This window comes from Myotis lucifugus, unplaced genomic scaffold (genome assembly GCF_000147115.1).
Source record: "Myotis lucifugus unplaced genomic scaffold, Myoluc2.0 scaffold_293, whole genome shotgun sequence".
NCBI lineage: Eukaryota > Metazoa > Chordata > Mammalia > Chiroptera > Vespertilionidae > Myotis > Myotis lucifugus.
The window spans coordinates 1,031,392-1,051,705 of NW_005871341.1; the positions used below are offsets into that span (position 1 = coordinate 1,031,392).

The window sequence follows — 20,314 nt, forward strand, 5'->3', positions numbered from 1 at the left end:
TATTACATATGTCTCCTTTTTTTCCCGCCCTTGACAATCCCCTGGCTTCCCCTACCCCCCAGTGTCTGATGTCCATTGGTTATGCTTATATGCATGCATATAAGTCCTTCAGTAGATCTCTTACCCCCCGCTTCTGCCCCCCCTACTCTCCCCGGCCTTCCCACTGCAGTTTGACAATCTCTTTGAGACAGCTCTGCCTCTGTATCTATTTTTGTTCATAAGTTTATAATGCTCTTTATTATCCATGAGTGAGTGAGATATGTGGTGTTTTTCCTTCATTGACTGGCTTATTTCACTTAGCATAATGCTCTCCAGTTTCATCCATGCCATTGCAAATGGTAAGAGTTCCTTCTTTTTTACAGCAGCATAGTATTCCATCGTGTAGATGTACCACTGTTTTCTAATCCATTCATCTACTGATGGGCACTTAGGCTGTTTCCAGATCTTAGCTATGGTGAATTGTGCTGCTATGAACATAGGGGTGCATATATCCTTTCTGATTGGTGTTGCTGTTTTCTTGGGATATATTCCTAGAAGTGGGATCACAGGGTCAAATGGGAGTTCCATTTCCAGTTTTTTGAGGAAACTCCATACTGTCTTCCATAGTGGCTGCACCAGTCTGCATTCCCACCAGGAGTGCACAAGTGTTCCTTTTTCTCCACATCCCCTCCAGCACTTGTCATTTGTTGATTTGTTGATGATAGCCAGTCTGACAGGTGTGAGATGGTACCTCATTGTTGTTTTGATTTGCATTTCTTGGATGATTAGTGATTTTGAGCATGTTTTCATATGTCTCTTGGCTTTCTGAATGTCCTCTTTTGAAAAGTGTCTATTTAGGCCCTTTGCCCATTTTTTGATTGGATTGTTTATCTTCCTTTTGTTGAGTTGTATGAGTTCCCTATAAATGTTGGAGATTAAACCCTTATCAGTGATAACATTGGCAAATATGTTCTCCCATGTAGTGGGCTTTCTTGTTTTGTTAATGGTTTATTTTGCTGTGCAGAAGCTCTTTATTTTTATGTAGTCCCATTTGTTTATTTTCTCTTTAGTTTCCAATGCCCTAGGAGCTGTATTGGTGAAGAAATTGCTTCGGCATATGTCTCAGGTTTTGTTGCCTTTGGATTCTTCTAAGTATTGTTATGGTTTCCCGTCGTACATTTAAGTCCTTTATCCATTTTGAGTTTATTTTTGTGTATGGTGTAACTTGATGGTATAGTTTCATTTTTTGCATGTATCTGTCCAATTTTCCCAACACCATTTATTGAAGAGACTATCTTGACTCCATTGTATGTTCTTGCCTCCTTTGTCAAATATTAATTGAGCATATTGGTTCGGGTCGATTTCTGGGCTCTCTATTCTATTCCATTGATCCATATGTCTGTTCTTGTGCCAGTACCAGGCAGTTTTGAGAACAGTGGCTTTGTAATACAGCTTGATATCTGGTATTGATATCCCACCTACTTTGTTCTTTCTCAGGATTGCTGCAGCTTTTCGAGGTCTTTTTTCATTTCAGATGAATTTTTGGAGAGTTCGTTCTAGGTCTGTGAAATATGCTGTTGGTATTTTAATGGGAAGTGCGTTGAATTTATAGATTGCTTTGGGTAGTATGGACATTTTAATGGTGTTGATTCTACCAATCCAAGAACATGGTATGTTCTTCCATCTGTTTATGTCTTCCTCTATCTCTTTTTTCAACATCCTGTAGTTTTCTGAGTAGAGGTCTTTTACCTTTTTAGTTAAGTTTATTCCTAGGTAGCTTAATTTTTTTGGTGCGATGGTAAATGGGATTGTTTTTTTAGTCTCTCTTTCTGTAAGTTCACTATTGGTGTATAGAAATGCCATATATTTCTTGGCGTTAATTTTGTATCCTGCCAAATTCATTGATTAAGTCTAATATTTTTTTATGGAGTCCTTAGGGTTTTTTATGTATAATATCATGTCATCTGCAAATAAGGACAGTTTTACTTCTTCTTTTCCAATTTGGATGCCTTTTATTTCTTCTTCTTGTCTAATTGCAATGGCTAATACTTCCAGTACTATGTCAAACAGGAGTGGTGAGAGTGGGCATCCTTGTCTTGTTCCTGTTCTTAGGGGAAATGGTGTTAGTTTTTGTCCATTGATTATGATGTTGGCTGTGGGTTTGTCATATATGGCTTTTATTATGTTGAGGTCTGATCCTTCTATTCCCACCTTGTTGAGAGTTTTTATCAAAAATGGGTGTTGGATTTTGTCAAATGCTTTTTCTGCATCAACTGATATGACTATGTGGGTTTTTTTCTTTCAATTTGTTTATGTGATGTATCACGTTTATTGATTTGTGGATATTGTACCATCCTTGCATCCCTGGGATAAATCCTACTTGGTCATGGTGTATGATCTTTCTGATGTACTGCTGGATCCGATTTGCTAAGATTTTGTTGAGGATTTTGGCATCTATGTTCATGAGGGATATTGGCCTGTAATGCTCTTTCATTGTGTTGTCTTTACCTGGTTTTGGTATTAGGGTGATGCTGGCTTCATAGAATGAGCTTGGAAGTGTTCCCTCCTATTGAATTTTTTGTAGTAGTCTGAGGAGGATAGATTTTAGTTCTTCCTTGAATGTTTTGTAAAACTCCCCTGTGAAGCCGTCCGGTCCTGGGCTTTTGTTTTGATGACTGCTTCAATTTCTTCCATAGTTATTGGCCTATTGAGATTTTTAGATTCTTCCTGATTGAGTTTTGGAATGTTGTATTTTTCTAGAAATATATCCTTTTCTCCAGGTTGTCTAGCTTGTTGGAGTAGAGTTGTCCATAGTATTTTTTAACAATCATTTGTATTTCTGTGGAGTCTGTTGTTATTTCTCCTCTATCATTTCTGATTTTGTTTATTTGGGTCCTCTCTCTTTGTTTCTAGAGGTTCATCAATCTTGTTTATCCTTTCAAAGAACCAGCTCTTGGTTTCATTGATTTTATGTAGTGTTTTTTTGGTATCTATGTCATTTATTTCTGCTCTAATCTTTATTATCTCCTTCCTTCTGCTCACTCTGGGGTTTTCTTGTTGCTCTTTCTAGTTCTTTGAGATGTAGAGTTAGATGATTTACTACCATTTTTTCTTGTTTTTTGAGATAGGCCTGTAGAGCTATAAACTTCCCTCTCATGACTGCTTTCATTGTGTCCCATAGGTTTTGGATTGTTGTGTTTTCATTGTCATTAGTTTCCAGGATGTTTTTAATTTCTTCTTTGATCTCATTGGTAACCCATTCAATATTTAATAACATGCTATTCAGCTTCCAAGTGTTTGAGAATTTTGGGTTGTTTATATTGTAGTTTATTTCTAATATTATGCCAATGTGGTCTGAGAGGATGCTTGGTATGATTTCAATCTTCTTGAATTTGGGGAGATTTTGTTTGTGACCCAATATGTGCTCTATTTTTGAAAATGTCCCATGAGCACTTAAGAAGAACGTATATTCCCTGGCTTTGGGGTAAAATGCTCTGAAGATGTCAATTAAGTCCATCTGATCTAGTGAGTCATTTATGATTGCTGTTTCTTTGCCGATATTTGTCTAGAGGATTTATCCAGTGATATCAGTGATTTATTAAAGTCTTCTACTATGACTGTATTGTTGTCGATCTCTCCCTTGATATCTTCCAGTTTTTTGTTTTTTTTTATGTATTTGGGTGCACCTGCATTGGGTGCATATATGTTTATCAGGGTTATATCCTCTTGTTGTATTGATCCCCTTAGTATTATGAAGTGGCCTTCCTTATCTCTTGTTATTGCCTTCACTTTGAGGTCTATTTTGTCCGATATAAGTATTGCTACCCCAGCTTTTTTTTCATTTCCATTTGCCTGAAAGATATTTTTCCATCCCTTCACTTTCAGTCTGTGTGAGTCCCTTATTCTGAGGTGGGTCTTTTGTAGACAGCAAATATATGGGTCATGGTTTTTTATCCATTCAGCCACTCGATGTCTTTTGATTGGTGCATTTAGTCCATTTATGTTTAAAGTTATTATTGAAAGATACTTGTTTGTAGCCATTTCTATTTTTTTTAGCCTGTTTTCTTTCTTAGCTTTTTATTTCTTCTTTTTACACCAGTCCCTTTAGCATTTCTTGCATTGCTGGCTTGGTGGTGATAAACTCCCTTAGCCTTTTTTTGTCTGTGAAGCTTCTTATTTCCCCTTCAATTTTGAATGATAGCCTTGCTGGATAGAGTATTCTTGGATTTAGTCCTTTGCTTTGCATCACTTTGTAAATTTCAGTCCATTCTTTTCTGGCCTGATGTGTTTCTGTTGAGAAATCATTTGATAATCTAATGGGAGATCCCTTGTATGTAACTTTCTGTCTCTCTCTTGCAGCCTTTAAGATTCTCTCTTTGTCCTGAACATTTGCCATGGTAATTATGATGTGTCTTGGTGTGGGTCTTTTTGGGTTCACCTTGTTTGGGACTCTCTGTGCTTGTGTGACTTTTTTCTTCCCCACCGCAGGGAAGTTTTCTGGTATTATTTCTTTCAATACGTTTTCTAACCCTTGTTCCTCTTTCTGTTGTTCTGGCACCCCTATTATTCATATGTTGTTTCATTTCATGTTGTCCCATAGCTCCCTTAGGCTCTCCTCCTGTCTTTTAATTTTTTTTCTCCAATTGCAATTCAGTTTGGGTGTGTTTTGTTTCCCTGTCTTCTAATTTGCTAATTCGGTCCTCCGCTTCTCCCAGTCTACTGTTGAAACTTTCAATGTTGTTTTTTATTGCAGCTATATCACTCTTCATTTCTTCTTGGTTCTTACATAATTTATTGATTTTTTCATCCATTTCTTTTTGATTCTTACATAAGTTGTTGATTTTTTCATCTGTTTCTTCTTCCTTCTTGCATAAGTTGTTGATTTTTTCCTCCATCCGGTTTATGCATTCTAGGACCCTTAATCTGAATTCTTTTTCTGTCATGCTGCATGCCTCTGTTTCACTTAGTGGCTTTTCTGGCGAGTCCTCCTTTTCTTTCCTTTGGGGGTTTCTTTGTCTACCCATGTTTGATCTCATCGACATATCTAGATGTTGAGTCATCCAGGGGCTGCTCCTTGGGTGGCAGTGGCTTCTCGGGCTGTGGTAGCTCCTAGGGCGGTTGTGGTAGCAGCTGCTCCTCAGTTGGCAGCAGCTCCTCTGGTGGGTGCTGTTCACAGCTGTGGTGGCTCCTCTGGCTGGTGGGGGGAGGCTTCACACACAGCTGCTGTTCCTCAGACAGAGGGTGTGCTGATCAAGAGGGTGTGCTGATCACGAGGCTGCTGATCCTTGGATGGGGGCTGGCTGCACGCTGATGTTGTTCCTCTGATGTGGTGGGCTGCTTGTGGGGCTACTGCTCCTAGGACTTGGATAGGTTGATTGCAAGTCTGCTGCTTCTTGGATGGGGGTGGGCTGCTTGCGAGGCTGCTGCTCTTTGGATGGGAGTGAGCTACACGCATGGCTGCTCCTCCTTGAACGGGGACGTGACACTCACCCAGCTGCTGCTTATCGGACAGGTGCAAGCTGTTGTGGCTCTGCTCCTCGGACTGGTGCATGCCGCGCAGGGCTGCCGCTCCTCAGACAGTCTGCTCGTGTGGCTGCTGCTCCTTGGACCAGGGTGGGCTGCTGCTGCTCTCAAATGGGGCCTGGCTTCTTGCAGAACTGCTGCTCCTCGGATTGGGTAGGCTGCTCGTGCGGCTGCTGCTGCTTGGACGAGGGCAAGATGCTTGTGCAGCTGCTGCTCCTCAGACTAGTGCAGGGTGTGTGCAGCTGCTGCTCCTCAGATGGGGGCAGGCTGCGCAGGGCTGCCGCTCCTCAGACTTAGGAAGACTGCTTGTGCGGCTGCTGCTCCTCGGACGGGGAAGCGGGCCGCTCACACAGCTGCTGCTCCTTGGACAGGGGCAGGGCACATGAGGCTGCTGCTCTTAGGCTCGAGGCAGGCTGCTCACGGGGCTGATGCTCCCTGGACAAGAGCGCGCCGCTCACGTGTCTGCTGCTCACGTGGTTGAAAAAATAATGTGAAAAGAAGTAGGAAATAAAGGAACAAACAAAAAAAAGGAGAACAAAGAAAAAAGCAAAAAAAGAAAAAAGCTAACAAAATAATAATAAAAAAATAAAAATGAAAAATTGAAATGTCATTCCTTTGGTTGGCTTAAGATCCCAGTTTTTTGGAATGTCTGTGATTTTTTTTGTTGTTGTTGTTGTTGCTGGGACTGAAAGTCCCTCTATAGGCCAGACCCTGTTAACTCCCAGGGACTAATCAGATTATTTTAATCCTTCACCTCATTCAGGGTGGAATCTGGGTGTGGCTGTATTCCTTGCCTGGGGGCTGGAGGGAGGAGTGGCGTTATAACTTTAGGAGAAAATGGCTGCCCAGGTCCTGGGTTCAGGGGTGACTCAGCACTCAATTTGCTGCCACTTCTCCTGGCCCCCCTTCTCTCCCCAGCCTCTCTCCAGATTCTACTCGTCCGCACCTTCTCCCGCTCTTCAGCACAGGTGAGTGTCTGTATCCGAAATGTCCTATGAACAGAGTTCAGTGAAAACAAACAAACAAACGCCGGCCACAGAAACAGAGAAGGCTGAGTCTCTGTAAGCTCCTCTCTTACTGGCACTGCATGGTCTGGTCAGCGCTTCAGGCTGCCCCTTTTAGGCTCAGTCCTCCGTATTATGGAACCCAGATCTCAAATCCTCCGGCGCCAACAGTCCCACGGATCTCCTCTCCACAGTCAGGGGCTGTGCCTGTCCCAAGAGACGCGGCTGTGTGCTGCGTGGTCTCCCTCTGACCCTCTGGGCTCAGAGGTCTGGCAAACTTTCCTGCCCAGGTCCCTGGTTTTTACCTTTCCAGGGGAACTCTGCCCTTCCCGGCTGCAAACTGTCTCACCAGCTGAGTATACTTCCAGATTTATGGGTATTTATTAGGGGCCAGGCAATGTACTAAGTGTTATGCACAAATTATCACATTGAATACAACAAATCTATTGGATAGATACTATTATTACGTGCCTCCTGCTTTAGGGCTCCACGGGGCTCTCTTGTAACTCTCCAACAGGTGACCTCATTTTTATTTGAGCAGGATTCTGCTCTTACAACCAAACAATCCTTTGACGTTTGACCTTTGCTCTGAGCCTTTGTCCACTGTCACACACATATTTCAATATTTTATATAGCTCCATATTCAACTTCTTAAAATTAGAAGAACTCACTTATCTAAATAGATTTTTACTTTTCTTATGATGAAATATTTTGTATGTACCCAAGATCTTAAAATTCAGCACATTTGTATTTGAAAAATATGGCACTTTTACCTAACATTTCAGATCTGTGGCAGTTTTTGTCATGCAAAATTCTCATTAGGATAAATTTTACCAACTGGTGGTTAAAAGAACAAAACTTACCAGGGATGAGGCTTTTGTATGGGTGTGTGTAAATACTGATGATTCTATTCTCGTATTCAGAGAGCTCTTTATTGGAGAGCTCTATTATTTTTAACTAGAGGCCCAGTAGACAGAATTCATGCACTGGTAGGAGACCCAGCTGCCTGCCAGGTACCCCAGTCCTACCCCCCGGCCACCTGCCGCTGCTGCTGGTCAGGGCCTCCCTCGGCCAGCCCTGCTCCTGGTCAAACTCCTGGATGAACTCCTGGTCCAGGGGACAATTTGCATACTATGTTTTTATTATATAGGATCCTTTACCAATATGAGAGTCCAGAGATGTGTTGTTGTTTTTTACAATCATAGATTTGTTATCTGACATGCTCTTTGTCTCAGTTTATTAGACCACAAAGTTGGGATAATACTATAGACAGTTCTAATTCAAAGACATCATTGTTCAACAATAAAACAATAGAAATTCAAGAAAATAATTTGTTCAACAATAAGCTAATAAATGTTTTGATTAACAAATGCCCCCCAAATTGGTTTAAAGATATCTAAAATTTTTAAGCTAAAAAACGTAGCATTTTTTTGGTTGACAAAACTTTAAATTAAATGTTTAGCTAACTACTAAACAACTTCATAGTACCTGTTGTTAAAATGGAAATGAAGGTAACAGCAATGAAGAAGAGGACAAAAATCATTTCTATTCTCATTTGGAACCAGCGCAGTGTTGACAGGTACAAGAACCAGTTGGCAGTATGTAAATTCAGAGCTTTGTGGAACAGTGTTTCAAAGTAAGGCTGACGTCCAAAGGCACGAAGTGTCCATAGTCCTTTAAGGCTCGTAACCAGATGAGTGAAAATTGGACTCCTGCCTGTGAAATATTCCCATAGAAAACAATGCAAATCATGTAAATGCACAATGCAAATGCTTACTACCACGTACCTGATAAGGATTAGCTTAGAAGACAGCAAATGTTATTAGTTAGAATGGTTTTCATACTGGTGTCATACTTGGAATAGATGAAATTTATAAATTTTTAATGTTACCCTTCTTTTATAGTTGGCTACCATGGATGGGAACTTAATATAAAATCACTGCTATTATTTATTCATGTTCCTTGGCTACTTCTGGTCAGTTTTTCTGGCTAATCCTCAATTAATCACTATTGAGTGAAAGTGGTTTTCTTTTAAAACAATTTACTCAAAGCCTTGATTAAGAATGTTTAAAAGATTTAATTTAACAAATGACCTTCAATGCAGAAATGCACTTGAAATTTAGCCCCTGAAAATGCATCTGCACCAAGGCTGTTACTGAAAATGTGCTTCCCAAACAGCTCAAGCACAAAAAGGCAGACCTGAAGAGAGAAAGGAAGGGTGTCTGAAAAGAAGCCAGAAGGAAGAATTTTGTGCAATATTGTTTGGGAACTCAGACAAACTTTTAGTAATAGTAGCACTATCATTTTTAAATTTAATTTATATAAGTAAATTATGAATGAATATCCTATATAACTCTAGTAAGACTCTATACATGAGCCTGGCTGGTGTGGCTAAGTGGTTGAGCATTGACCTTTGAACCAGGAGATCATGGTTCAATTCCTGGTCAGGGCACATGCCGGGGTTTCTGGCTCCATCCCTAGTAAGGGACATGTAGGAGGCAGCTGATTAATGATTCTCTCTCATCATTGATATTTCTATCTCTCTCTCTCTCCCTCTCCCTTCCTCTCTGAAATCAATAAAAATATTTTTAAAAGTATTTAAAAACCAAAATGAAAAAAATAAAAATAAATTAAAAAAATAAAAACCAAAATGAATTCACACACTCTTAATCAACAAAATCAATATGTGTACTTTGTAATTTACTGTTTCCTTTTATATTCATATACTTTTAATCCTCACCCATGGATATGTTTTGTTTTGTTTTTTCATTTGAGAGAGAGAGAGAGAGAGAGAGAGAGAGAGAGAGAGAGAGAACAACAACATCGATGTGAGAGAGAAACATTGATCAGCTGCCTCCTGTACATGCCCTGACTGGGGATCAAACCTGCAACCTAGGTATGTGCCCTGACTGGGAATCGAACTCACAGGTTTTTGTTGTACAGGACAACGCTCCAACCAACTGAGCCACCCAGCCAGGACTCTAGCCATATGATTTTTAAAAGTCATTGTTATATAATGCAAAAGTTTACAAGCAGGAAAAATATTTTTGGAAACATAGATTAATAATAGAGAATCATGAGTAGCTCTTGTGCATATTTTCTGAGGTAAGCGTTGCACACTTGGTGTCATACCTTCAGATTCCAGTTGCTTGAGTTGCTGGGAGGTGTGGAGAAAGTAGGATCGCAATAAAATAAAAGCAGCGATCACTGGCACTGTTGCTAAGAGGATGTAGGGCCTTAAAACTGAGACCACTGCTACAGCTCCAATCACAATTAATACCAGCTGTAGGATCAAAGAAAACACGTTGGTGTGTAAATATTTTCATGTTGCAAAGTAGACAAGGTATGTATGTCAGAGGTATATTTCTAAATAGCTCTTCACACTCTGTTCCATTCTAAATAAAAGACAGGCATTTTCCTACTAGGACGGCTGTCATCTCACAGTACTTTCTCATAAGTTTTCTTTGAATATTCAAAAATTGTTTAGGTTCCTCATAATAACATTTTGAACTTTAGAAAACATGGTGATCTTGGATCTCTTAATGTGCTAACTTCCCGTACACAATACATTGGGAAGGGTGACTTTTTTTTCTAGAATGACCCTCTTTTAAAATAAACTTTAATTAATAGGATAATTTCCATATGAATGTGAAATTTTAGTATTTATTTTGCTTAGACAATTTATGAAAAATGGGCATTCATCTTGCAGCCTGAGTCAGAAAGATCTAGTTGAAATGTATGCTTGGCATTTAGGCAAGCTACTTAACTTTTCTGAACCTAGTTTTCTCATGTTTAAGATTGAAAAAATATTATACTTAATAACTAAATGTTACTCCCTTTATCCAAAATCCTGTTTCTGTTTCTTCAAACAATTGGAGATGACCTAGAGGCACCCCCCTCAAAAAAAAGATTTTGGGGGTATGGCTAATTTAATTTGAAACTGGATAATTTTTTCTATCTCATATATTGTCAAAATAATTTTGTGTTTCAGTAAAGTCATTCCACTAAAGCTACAGCTTCACATTATTCACCAAAAATCTGGAGCCCTGTTGGCAGTATCAGAAATAATCTAACCACATCGGTGTTCTTCAGGATCAATTAAACGCTTAAATTCTATATTTCCACATGACAAATCAGCACATTTTAAAAACAACAATAACACAAGTCTGCTAATATTTATTACACAATAACCCTTTTGAATAAAGTATAAACTGTCATAACAAGGGTTAAAAAATAAACTTATGATAATATCTATATGATAATCAATGAGCCAGTTCTCCACCAGTTTCCATGGCTGACACGTGCATTACCCAGATAATAAAGTGGAATACAGAACATTCTGGTAGATGTGAGCAGGGTGTGGGTGTAGCTAAAATCCGCATAAATCTTCTTTGAGTAGGTTATTTTCATCTAAAACTTATAATCATATCTCCATGACACTTTTCTAGGGCAAATGCCTGCACATCTCGAGGCATCAAATTCCGCAATACCAGCCCTCCACTCATTCAACCAATATCCAGAAAAATCTTTGCTGCCGGACACTGAACTAAGGACATATGATGACTCAGTAATCTCAGGAAAGTCTTCCTTGTTCCATTCTGCCCCCAACAAGTGCCACCAGTACAGCGAGAAAGCCCCTGATGTCCTATTACTACATGACAAGACTTTATCAATGGGAAACCATAGTTTTATAATAAAGGATTATTTTCCTCAGAAATAGGATCTTTGGGGGACCAAAGAGAAAAATTCTGATCTAAGCATGATTAACTAGTGAATATGACAATTTAAATGGGCAATCATTAAATAGCAGTGTGTCTGAAGGACAAATGCTGCTATATTGGTAGCATGGAAACATTCAGCTACTCCATCAGAATCAGGATCTTTTGATTGCTGTTGACAACTATAAATGTACTGTGTCCATTTGACTTCTGACATATTTCCCACATATCTGGGTAGTCAACTAACCAAGATATCACACTGGGTTAGAGAAGAATGGAGAAGAATTTGAGCACAGACTTCTAAATCCCATTCATTCTTACCCAAATCCTACACTTTGTCAGAAGAAAAATTCAACAGATTATAAAACCTGCAAGGCACCATTCATTCATGCTCTTAGGAAGCGGGCAGCACATTTTTAACCACCCAAAGCATCTCGTAAGCATCCCTGACACTGACAGTTACACAGCACTGCCTGAAACTGGAGCTGATAAGGATAAAGGGTCACTTTGAAATCAGTGATTAATTAATTAATTAATTAATATGTAAATAAATGAATACCTATTAATTTAAAACCATGCATGAACACCAGATTTGGAATTCATAAATGATGGTCCTTGAGAATTTTTAGTAAGGATTTAATGGAATTAATAGAATGAGTAGGGGAAAAAATGTGAAAGACACAGTAGAGATCAAAGAAGCAGGACTCAGTGTATAATCCTATGTAATAAAAGCCTAATATGCTAAGTGTCCAGTCGATCAGTCGGCCGTTCAACTAATCAAAGTGTAATATGCTAATGATATGCTAAGGCTGCTCAACCGCTCGCTATGACGTGCACTGAACACCAGGGGCAGATGCTCCGACTGTTAGGTTAGCTTGCTGCTGGGGTCTGGCCAATCAGGACTGAGCGAGACAGGCCAGACACGCCCTGGAGCCCTCCTGTGGTCCCTCCCTGGCTAGCCAATCTCCTGCGTCCCTCTCCAGCCCCGATCGTGCACCGGTGGGGTCCCTAGGCCTGGTCTGTGCCCTCTCGCAATCTGGGACCCCTCAGGGGATGTTGGAGAGCTGGTTTTGGCCCAATCCTGTAGGCCAGGCCAAGGGACTCCACTGGTGCATGAATTTGTGCACTGGGCCTCTAGTTGTATACAAGAGAGAAGAAATTTAAAAAGTCCTAAAGGTTTTGAGGCTGAGAAGAGAAGATTTTGGTAATTTAAAATGAGTGGGCTTCTGTTTCATTAAAAAAAAAAAATCATTCACCCAAACAGATAAGTAGGAGCTAGAATACAGTTTCTCTCTGTTTGGCTTCAAGTTGCCATCTATGGTCCACTTCCGTTGTGCCGATGTGAAGCAGATAACTTCAGTAGTGAAAGTTACCATCATCAGGTTTACCTTCCTCCTTTTACAGGTTAGAAAGCTCAGACCCTCAGAGATTAAGTATCTTGTTAAGGTAAAATAAATAGTCGTATCTTCAGACTAGAATCCGGATCTTCATTTTTGTTATATGATATTCCAATCCAGAAAGCAAAACTGCCAGAACATTATCAAATGTTAGAAATAGAGTAAAGAGAAATTAATTTTTAAAAGGAAATTTATAGGTATGATTTCTTTGTACAAAAATTTGTTCCTGAAATGTGACTAGAATTAAATTAATCAGAACATAGTTAAATATAACCAGAGGAGCCCTAGCGGGTTTGGCTCAGTAGATAGAGCGTCAGTTTGTAGACTGAAGGGTCCCCGGTTCAATTTGGGTCAAGGGCACATGCCTGGATTGCAGGCTCGATCCCAGTAGGGGGCGTGCAGGAGGAAGCTGATCAATGATTCTCACTCATCATTGATGTTTCTATCTCTCTCTCCCTCTCCCTTTGTCTATAAAATCAATAAAAGTATATATATCTATATCTTCATCTCCAAAGAGCTCACAATTTAAAGGAGCCCCTGTGATAAATTTTTTAACAAAATTGAAATTAATCATATTTTTACTATATTTGATTGTCTTATTGTAGACCTTTCTATAAATAAAATAGGGAAATTAAAAGAGCCCTGCCCAAACCCTCGGAAACAAGAATTAAAGAATCCCAACATCAGAAATTAAGCAGAAACTATTCAAATTGCCAAAGAGAAAGCATTTGAGAGTCATCCCTGTGTCAAAAATTGTTAATTTATAAAATGAATATTTAAAAATTAATCTCCCAGAAGGACTTATGAAGTGAGCCTTATATTGATTCAGAAAATACTCAGTAGACTACAAAAGTAGGAAAAAAAACTATCATGAATCCTTTGCAATCATGTCAAAATATCCAGGTTCCAGTTTGTACCTGATTTCACAATATTTTAATTGGGACCAGTCATTTACACTCCTGAAACAAGGAACAACATCCAGCATTAAAGAAAGACAGAGGAAACACTCCTTCAAATGCACAAACTCAAACCAGTTAAAGAACTGCAGCAGCCACTGTTGAGTTATATCCCTCAACAGCGCAACTAAAGGAAATCCAAAAAGTTCACTTAGAATAGTTAATGCACTTAATCCTGCCCATCGTTTTAGATGAGGCAAACTGGCAATCTGGTTTTCCCGCACTTGCCAATGTTGGTTGTGTATACACACAAACGTGGTAGCCCTTATTTTGTTGTATGGGTTCTCTCAAATAACGAATTATTATTGAGGGGTAGGGGAGCGTGAAAGTGGGTGGGAGGAGAGAATGACCCATGGCGATAGGCTGCATCTTGTTCCAACTGTCTCACCAAGGAGATCATGGAGACTGTGGCACTTGCTCTCTGGGGCTTGACTGAAGTCAGGCAGGAGCTGTTTTTAAATCCAGTCCAAGAGCCAAGGTTATTAATTCACAACACCCCTTAAGTCCTGTCACTTATGGAATCCTAATGCAGTATTCCATAGCTTACCCCTCTCTTCATCCCCTTCTTCTTTATTCTCAGCACCAGTCGATCACCACACCCCAGAGACACATGCTCAAAGCCAGGCTGCACTGGAGGCCTCTTCAGATCTGTATCACCCACAGATAGTCCTCACTAGTCCTGCATTTTTCTTTCCCCTCTCACCTTCTTGAACATTTATTTACAATTCTGTCCCTGCATTATGGTCCTTACTATGAGCTGGGTGGTATTCATGGTTGAAACTGTAGCTCACCAAAGAACTGTTTTTCATTTTAACATGGGCCCTTTGGAAGTAGGTGACTTCCATCAAATAGTGATGCCGATGTCAAAAATGTCATACGTCATGGACAGTAATTTGGGGGGAAGGTGGTTTATTATAACTCTCAAATCACTCCCAAGTAGTTGGTTATTAAATCTTAATGTGGAATTGCTTTGGGTTTGGGTAGGTAAAGAGTTCTAAGTTGTCACTGAATCTGCTAAAATTATGCTTACTTTGAAGACTTTTGATATTGATAAAATTCATACAATAGATAGGACTTCAACTCTCAAGCCAATGAAAAATAAGCAAAAACTCATTTACTTCTTTTTTATAATTACTTTTAAAAGCATGACAAATGCAAAGACAATCATACTTATTTTACAAAGACAAACCTGGATGAAGTCAAATATGGTAAGAGGCAGAAGATCATCCAAAATTGCTATATCTTTGGAAAATCTATTAAGAATTCCACCTGTAACATAAAAGAAGATAAATTCCTCAACAACCAGTAATCTTAAAAATGCATTAATATTTTATAAATCTGGATCATAGCGGAAGCATTCAGAACTCAAATAAGACTTATCATGTAATCAAATAAGGACATAGGAAAATTTAGTGTTCTACAAAGGTTCTAAGTAACTGTGTTCAAGTTATTGTCTCCCACTTTTAAACCTTTATAAAATACAGATTGCTATAAGATTCAGGCCAAAATTAATGTCTTTAATAGAGCCCTTATCACAAATTATGACAGGAATGGGTACTCATCCTATTACAATCTCACACTTGCCAGCCTGGCTATGTTCTCATCATTCACTTACACCTGTAGTCAGACCCTATCGCTCTCCTTCTCTAACTTCCTCCGCTTTTTGACTCACCTCTGCAGAACCCATGGCTTCTCCAGAACCTACCCCACATGTACGTCCTCAGCCATGTTCTCCCTTTCTACCCTCTTCACTGGCAATCTAAGCTTCAGCCTGTTTTCTAAAGTCCAGACTCATATATATAAGTCTGGTAATTTCTTCCTTAAGTAGAAAAGAATTATATATGAGGCATCTACTATGCATCAGACACAATGCAAGGCACTGAGGTGACACAGGTGAAAAAGCTGTGTTCCATATCCTTGAGGAATTCATTGTCTAGGCTTAGTGAAACACATAACATAATGTTGTACAAACAAAGTGATAGTGAATCTTATCATTCACCACCATCCCCACCAACTGCAGGATAAAGTCCAAAATCCTTAGTTTAATATTTAATGCCGTCTATGATTTGGCCTTAAACCCCTTAGTTAATACAAGCCTTCTCTACTCAAACATTCTGTTTCAGCCAAATTGTTTGATTCTTTTTCAAACTTTATTTTTAATTATAGTTGGCATAGAATATATAAGTTTCAGGTACAAAAGAGTGACTAGATATTTATATATCTTACAAAGTGATCACCCTAATAAGTCTAGTACCCACCTGGTATCATAGTTATTACAATATTATTGACTTTATTCTCTATGCTATATTTTATTCTCTCATGACTAATTTTATAACTAAATTCCTTTCTTGGTTTCTTCTTTTAAAAAAAACATATTTTTACTGATTTCAGAGAGGAAGGGAGAGGGAGAGAGAGATAAAAACATCAATGATGAAAGAGAATCATTGACCAGCTGCCTCCTGCATGCCCCCCACTGGGGATCAGGCCCACAACCTGGGCATGTGCCCCTGACCAGAATCAAACCCGGGACCCTTCAGTCCCCAGGCTGATGCTCTGTCCACTGAGCCAAACCGACTAGGGCTTGGTTTATTCTTTAAATACACTCGACACTCTCTTACCTCTCTGACTTTGCTGGTGGGAATGCAGACTGGTATGAAGTTTCTTCAAAAAATTAAAAATGGAACTCCCATTTGACCCAGTAATCCCACTTCTAGGAATATATCCCAAGAAAACAGAAATACCAACCAGAAAGGATATATGTACCCCTATGTTCATAGCAGCACAATTTATAATAGCTAAGATTTAGAAACAGCCTAAGTGCCCATCTGCAGAGGAGGGGATTAAAAAACTGTAGTACATCTACACAATAGAATACTATGCTGCTGTAAAAAAGAAAGAACCCTTACCATTTGCAACAGCATGGATGGACATGGAGAGCATTAGAGCATTATGCTAAGCAAAATAAGGCATGAGATCATTTGTGCAATTTAATGAATAACATAAACTGATGAACAAAAATAGAGCCAGAGACATAGAAGCATCGAACAGACTATCAAACTTCAGAGAGAAGGCCGGGGGGGGGCAAGGGAGTGTGGGGAAGAGATCAACCAAAGGACTTGTATTCATGCATATAAGCATAACCAATGGACAAAGACACTAGGGCAGTGAGGGCAAGTGCTGGGGGGTGGGGGTGGCCACGGAGAAGTCAATGGGGGGAAAGGAGATATATGTAATACTATATGTAATACTTCAAACAATAAAGAATTAAAATAAATAAATAAATAAAACATGTGGTGGTGATGAGTATATCCAAATGAGGCAAGGCTTTAGTGACCCACAAGGACTTCAGAATAAATATAAAGATCTTCCTGCACACTAACCAGGAAAAAAATAGATTGATATTTCTTATCTTAAGATTCATAGATACAAATCACTCTAAAATCCTCAATCCTGAAAGTTATTCTTTCCTTTATAATCAAATGCTTCTGTGTCTACCTCCTCTCCCTTTGTCTGTGAATTCTTCCAGGGCAGGTACTGTGCCCCATTCATCTTTTCCTACCAACCCCTGGCTCAGTGCCACACAAAGTAAGTACTCAGCAGACTGCTGTAAGGATAAAACTTGGGGAATTCCTTATTAAACTCTAAATGGCAATTTGACTAAATGAGAATTAATGGAATTGATTACTTTCAACATACCTTATTGCACTTAGTTTTTGTGTTTTTTTTAAATCTTTGGTCCCTTTATTTCACTGCTCTGACTTTTTGTGATTTTATTTTTATTAAGGTATAATTGACAAATAAAATTATATGGTATTTAAAGTGTGCAACGTGATGATCTGATACATGTACACGTTGTAAAAGGATTCCTCCCATTGAATTAACATACCCATCACCTCTCATATCTACATTTTTTAAAATTTATTTTATTTTTCCCATTACCATTTATGTCTTCTATGCCCCTTTCTACCTCCACCTCCTCCCCTTCCACAATCACCACACTGTTGCTCATGTCCATGAGTTCTCTCTCATTTTGTTTTTGTTTTTGCTCAATACCTGTCTTCCTTCCTTTCTTTCTTTCTCCTCCCTTCCTTCCTTCCTTCCTTCCTTCCTTCCTTCCTTCCTTCCTTCCTTCCTTCCTTCCTTCCTTCCTTCCTTCCTTCCTTCCTTCCTTCTTTTGGTGAGAACATTTAAGTTTCACTCTCTTAGCAAATTTCAATTGTATAATAAGGTGCTAGCAATCATAGTCACATATTATACATTAAATTCTCAGGCTTACTTATAACTAAAAGCTTCTAACCTTTTACAAACTTCTATGGTGGTATAAAAGATATTTAAAAAATACGTTTGGTGTGCTCACTTCGGCAGCACATATACTAAAATTGGGATGATACAGAGAAGATTAGCATGGACCCTTGGCAAGGATGACACGCAAATTCGTGAAGTGTTCCATTAAAAAAAATACATTTTGGATTTCAACCACCACCAACCTTGCCCAGCCACCCCCACCCCCAACACCAAAAAAAAAAAAAGAAGGAAAAAAACACACCTGAAACAAATTTGTGATCAACTTTGAACAGCTACAGGAAACTAGATTATTTTACTCCACCAAAAACTTTATCTGTAAAAGAATTCTATGTTTTCCTTGATTGCTTCAAATCTTCTACTCTTTTCAACAATACTGAACATTGGCAGCAAGATGCCTTGAAGGGGTTAGGCCAAACATCTGAATGAAGAACAACGGACCCAGAAAGACCTGCTGTTGCTATTGCAATGCCATCAGCATCACTTTTTAACAAACTGAGCTACTCCAATGAACTGATACAGAAATGTGAAGAGCAACAATACCTGACAGTCTATAGTATCTGAGAAATGTACATGCCTGTCATAAGGAAGCTTGACAAAGTTCAGATGGCTCTGTGCAAAGCCAACACTACTGCTAGAAAACCAACTAAATTACAGGCCCTTTTGACGGTGGACCGGCAGCTTCAGTTTGTAAACCTAGTCAGGTACCTGCTTTCAACGTGTTGAGGGTTGACATAGGCGCATGAAGAACAGAATGTAACATTTTGTGGTGTAAAATTTTCGACACTGTGATTAGAGAATGCACTAGTGGTAAACCTCGGAAGAATCCCAGAGCAAGCAAAGTGTCGGCTACTCCCACATAAATGTAAAAAACATAAAATGCGCTGGTTCTGGTGATGATCACTGGAGAGCTGTTATTGGTACTTGCAGAACTATTCCCTTTGTCTGGAGTAGATGTTCTATAAAGAAAAGGGAAATTGTTATTCAGCAACAAAACCTTCCCATTGAATTTCCAATATTATATGTAAAGGAAACAGAAGTTGAGTTGAAAGAAACACGAATATTTCATTAGCAGAGTTTATGACTTGAATCTCAAGAATTTACTATTGCAAGAAAGTAGATTAAACTTTTTCACCATTGAAACAGATAAAATGGATTCTTATTAAGTACTCAGAGAAAATTCTAATATATAGTGTTTTAAATATTTTCCTTGTGTTTCATGGAAACTGAACACAACTGAATTCTTTAGAAATTGGTGAAAAGCTGCAGGATCTGCACATGCTCACAATTTGAAACAAAATAATTCCATTTTTCACTTCTGTGATACTGTAGGGAAATGAAGCACAGTGGATATTACAATACTTAATAAGACCCAAATAATCAATAGTAACAAAATACAATACACAATAGGACACGGAATACTCACTCTTTAAGTATCCACAACACAGCCAAAGAAACAGCCACCTGGAATGGAACAATCAATACACAGATGATTTTTTTCCCACCATCTTTACCTGTTCTTCCCAAACCCACCTCTAATTCCACCATGACCAACATCAAAACACACACAATTACATTTTCACTTTCTTTCCATTATTTGTAGTAAGTTAATGGGATTTAAATTTCACTGAATTAAATACTTTGTCATTTTTTCCTTCATTCAACAGGAAGTATTCATCACCTCATAGGAGAGATGAGATCATAACTTAATGTTTTAAATAAACTTTGTTTCTTATAAAGAGACTAATCTCAGCCTGCTATCGGATAATTTATCTGGTTATTTATAATCAGGTAAATAATTTCATTTGTCATGCAATGATTATGAGGAGCTATCTCTATGAGACCAATTAATTATTGGAAGAGATGAGATTATTATTTATGAAAATCAGTTAAAAGTCTCAACCGTATAAAAACTCACAGTTTATGAATAAAGATAAGGTGCATTCAAGATAAAATATACACTATCTGTACTATTTGGGCTTTCTCAGGTGGAAACTTTTGGCTGATGGACAAATGTTTTATGCCATAACTAAACAAAACAAAAATTTAACAACTATGTGGGTTTTTTTACTTCCTTTGATATGTAAATAATCTGTTCTATATCAATTTGACTTTGTAGTCTCTTAAACTTGTGGAGAAACAATCTTTAGTTGATGCCCCCACAACTGTAATACTAGAAATGACTGAAATGATACAATTTGCTCAATAATAACTAAACCAAAAATTCAAATAGAAAAAAAACACACAAGAAATGTGAGTAAAATAATTTGAAAATGAACACAGCATAGAAATAAGTAAGGAAGAAACAAACAGTCTTGGTATGAGAAATCTGTCTTATTTCATACTCAAATGTATCTTAGGTATGTAATAGTACTATATAAAAATTTATGAAGAACATTTAACATTAGTTAAGAATTTACATTATAGGGGGAAGG

At 38.5% G+C, this 20,314-nt stretch overlaps 1 protein-coding gene and 1 non-coding gene across 10 annotated transcripts in view; one reads left to right on the forward strand and one right to left on the reverse strand.

The window, feature by feature from the left end:
- Positions 1–20,314, reverse strand: part of CFTR (cystic fibrosis transmembrane conductance regulator) — a 200,394-nt gene that overhangs the window by 53,546 nt on the left and 126,534 nt on the right. For 8 of the 9 annotated variants that reach the window (XM_023763608.1, XM_023763605.1, XM_023763604.1 and 5 more), the window contains 5 exons: positions 19,306–19,343; positions 18,588–18,838; positions 14,767–14,846; positions 9,639–9,789; positions 7,995–8,222 (listed from right to left, as the gene is read on the reverse strand). In XM_023763608.1, the coding sequence (XP_023619376.1) occupies positions 7,995–8,222; positions 9,639–9,789; positions 14,767–14,846; positions 18,588–18,838; positions 19,306–19,343 (748 nt within the window). The remainder of the gene's footprint in view (positions 1–7,994; positions 8,223–9,638; positions 9,790–14,766; positions 14,847–18,587; positions 18,839–19,305; positions 19,344–20,314) is intronic. The other variant, XM_023763607.1, reaches the window with a different exon arrangement.
- LOC111828185 lies at positions 17,927–18,033 on the forward strand. The gene has a single exon (XR_002831968.1). It is a non-coding gene; the product is annotated as a U6 spliceosomal RNA (small nuclear RNA).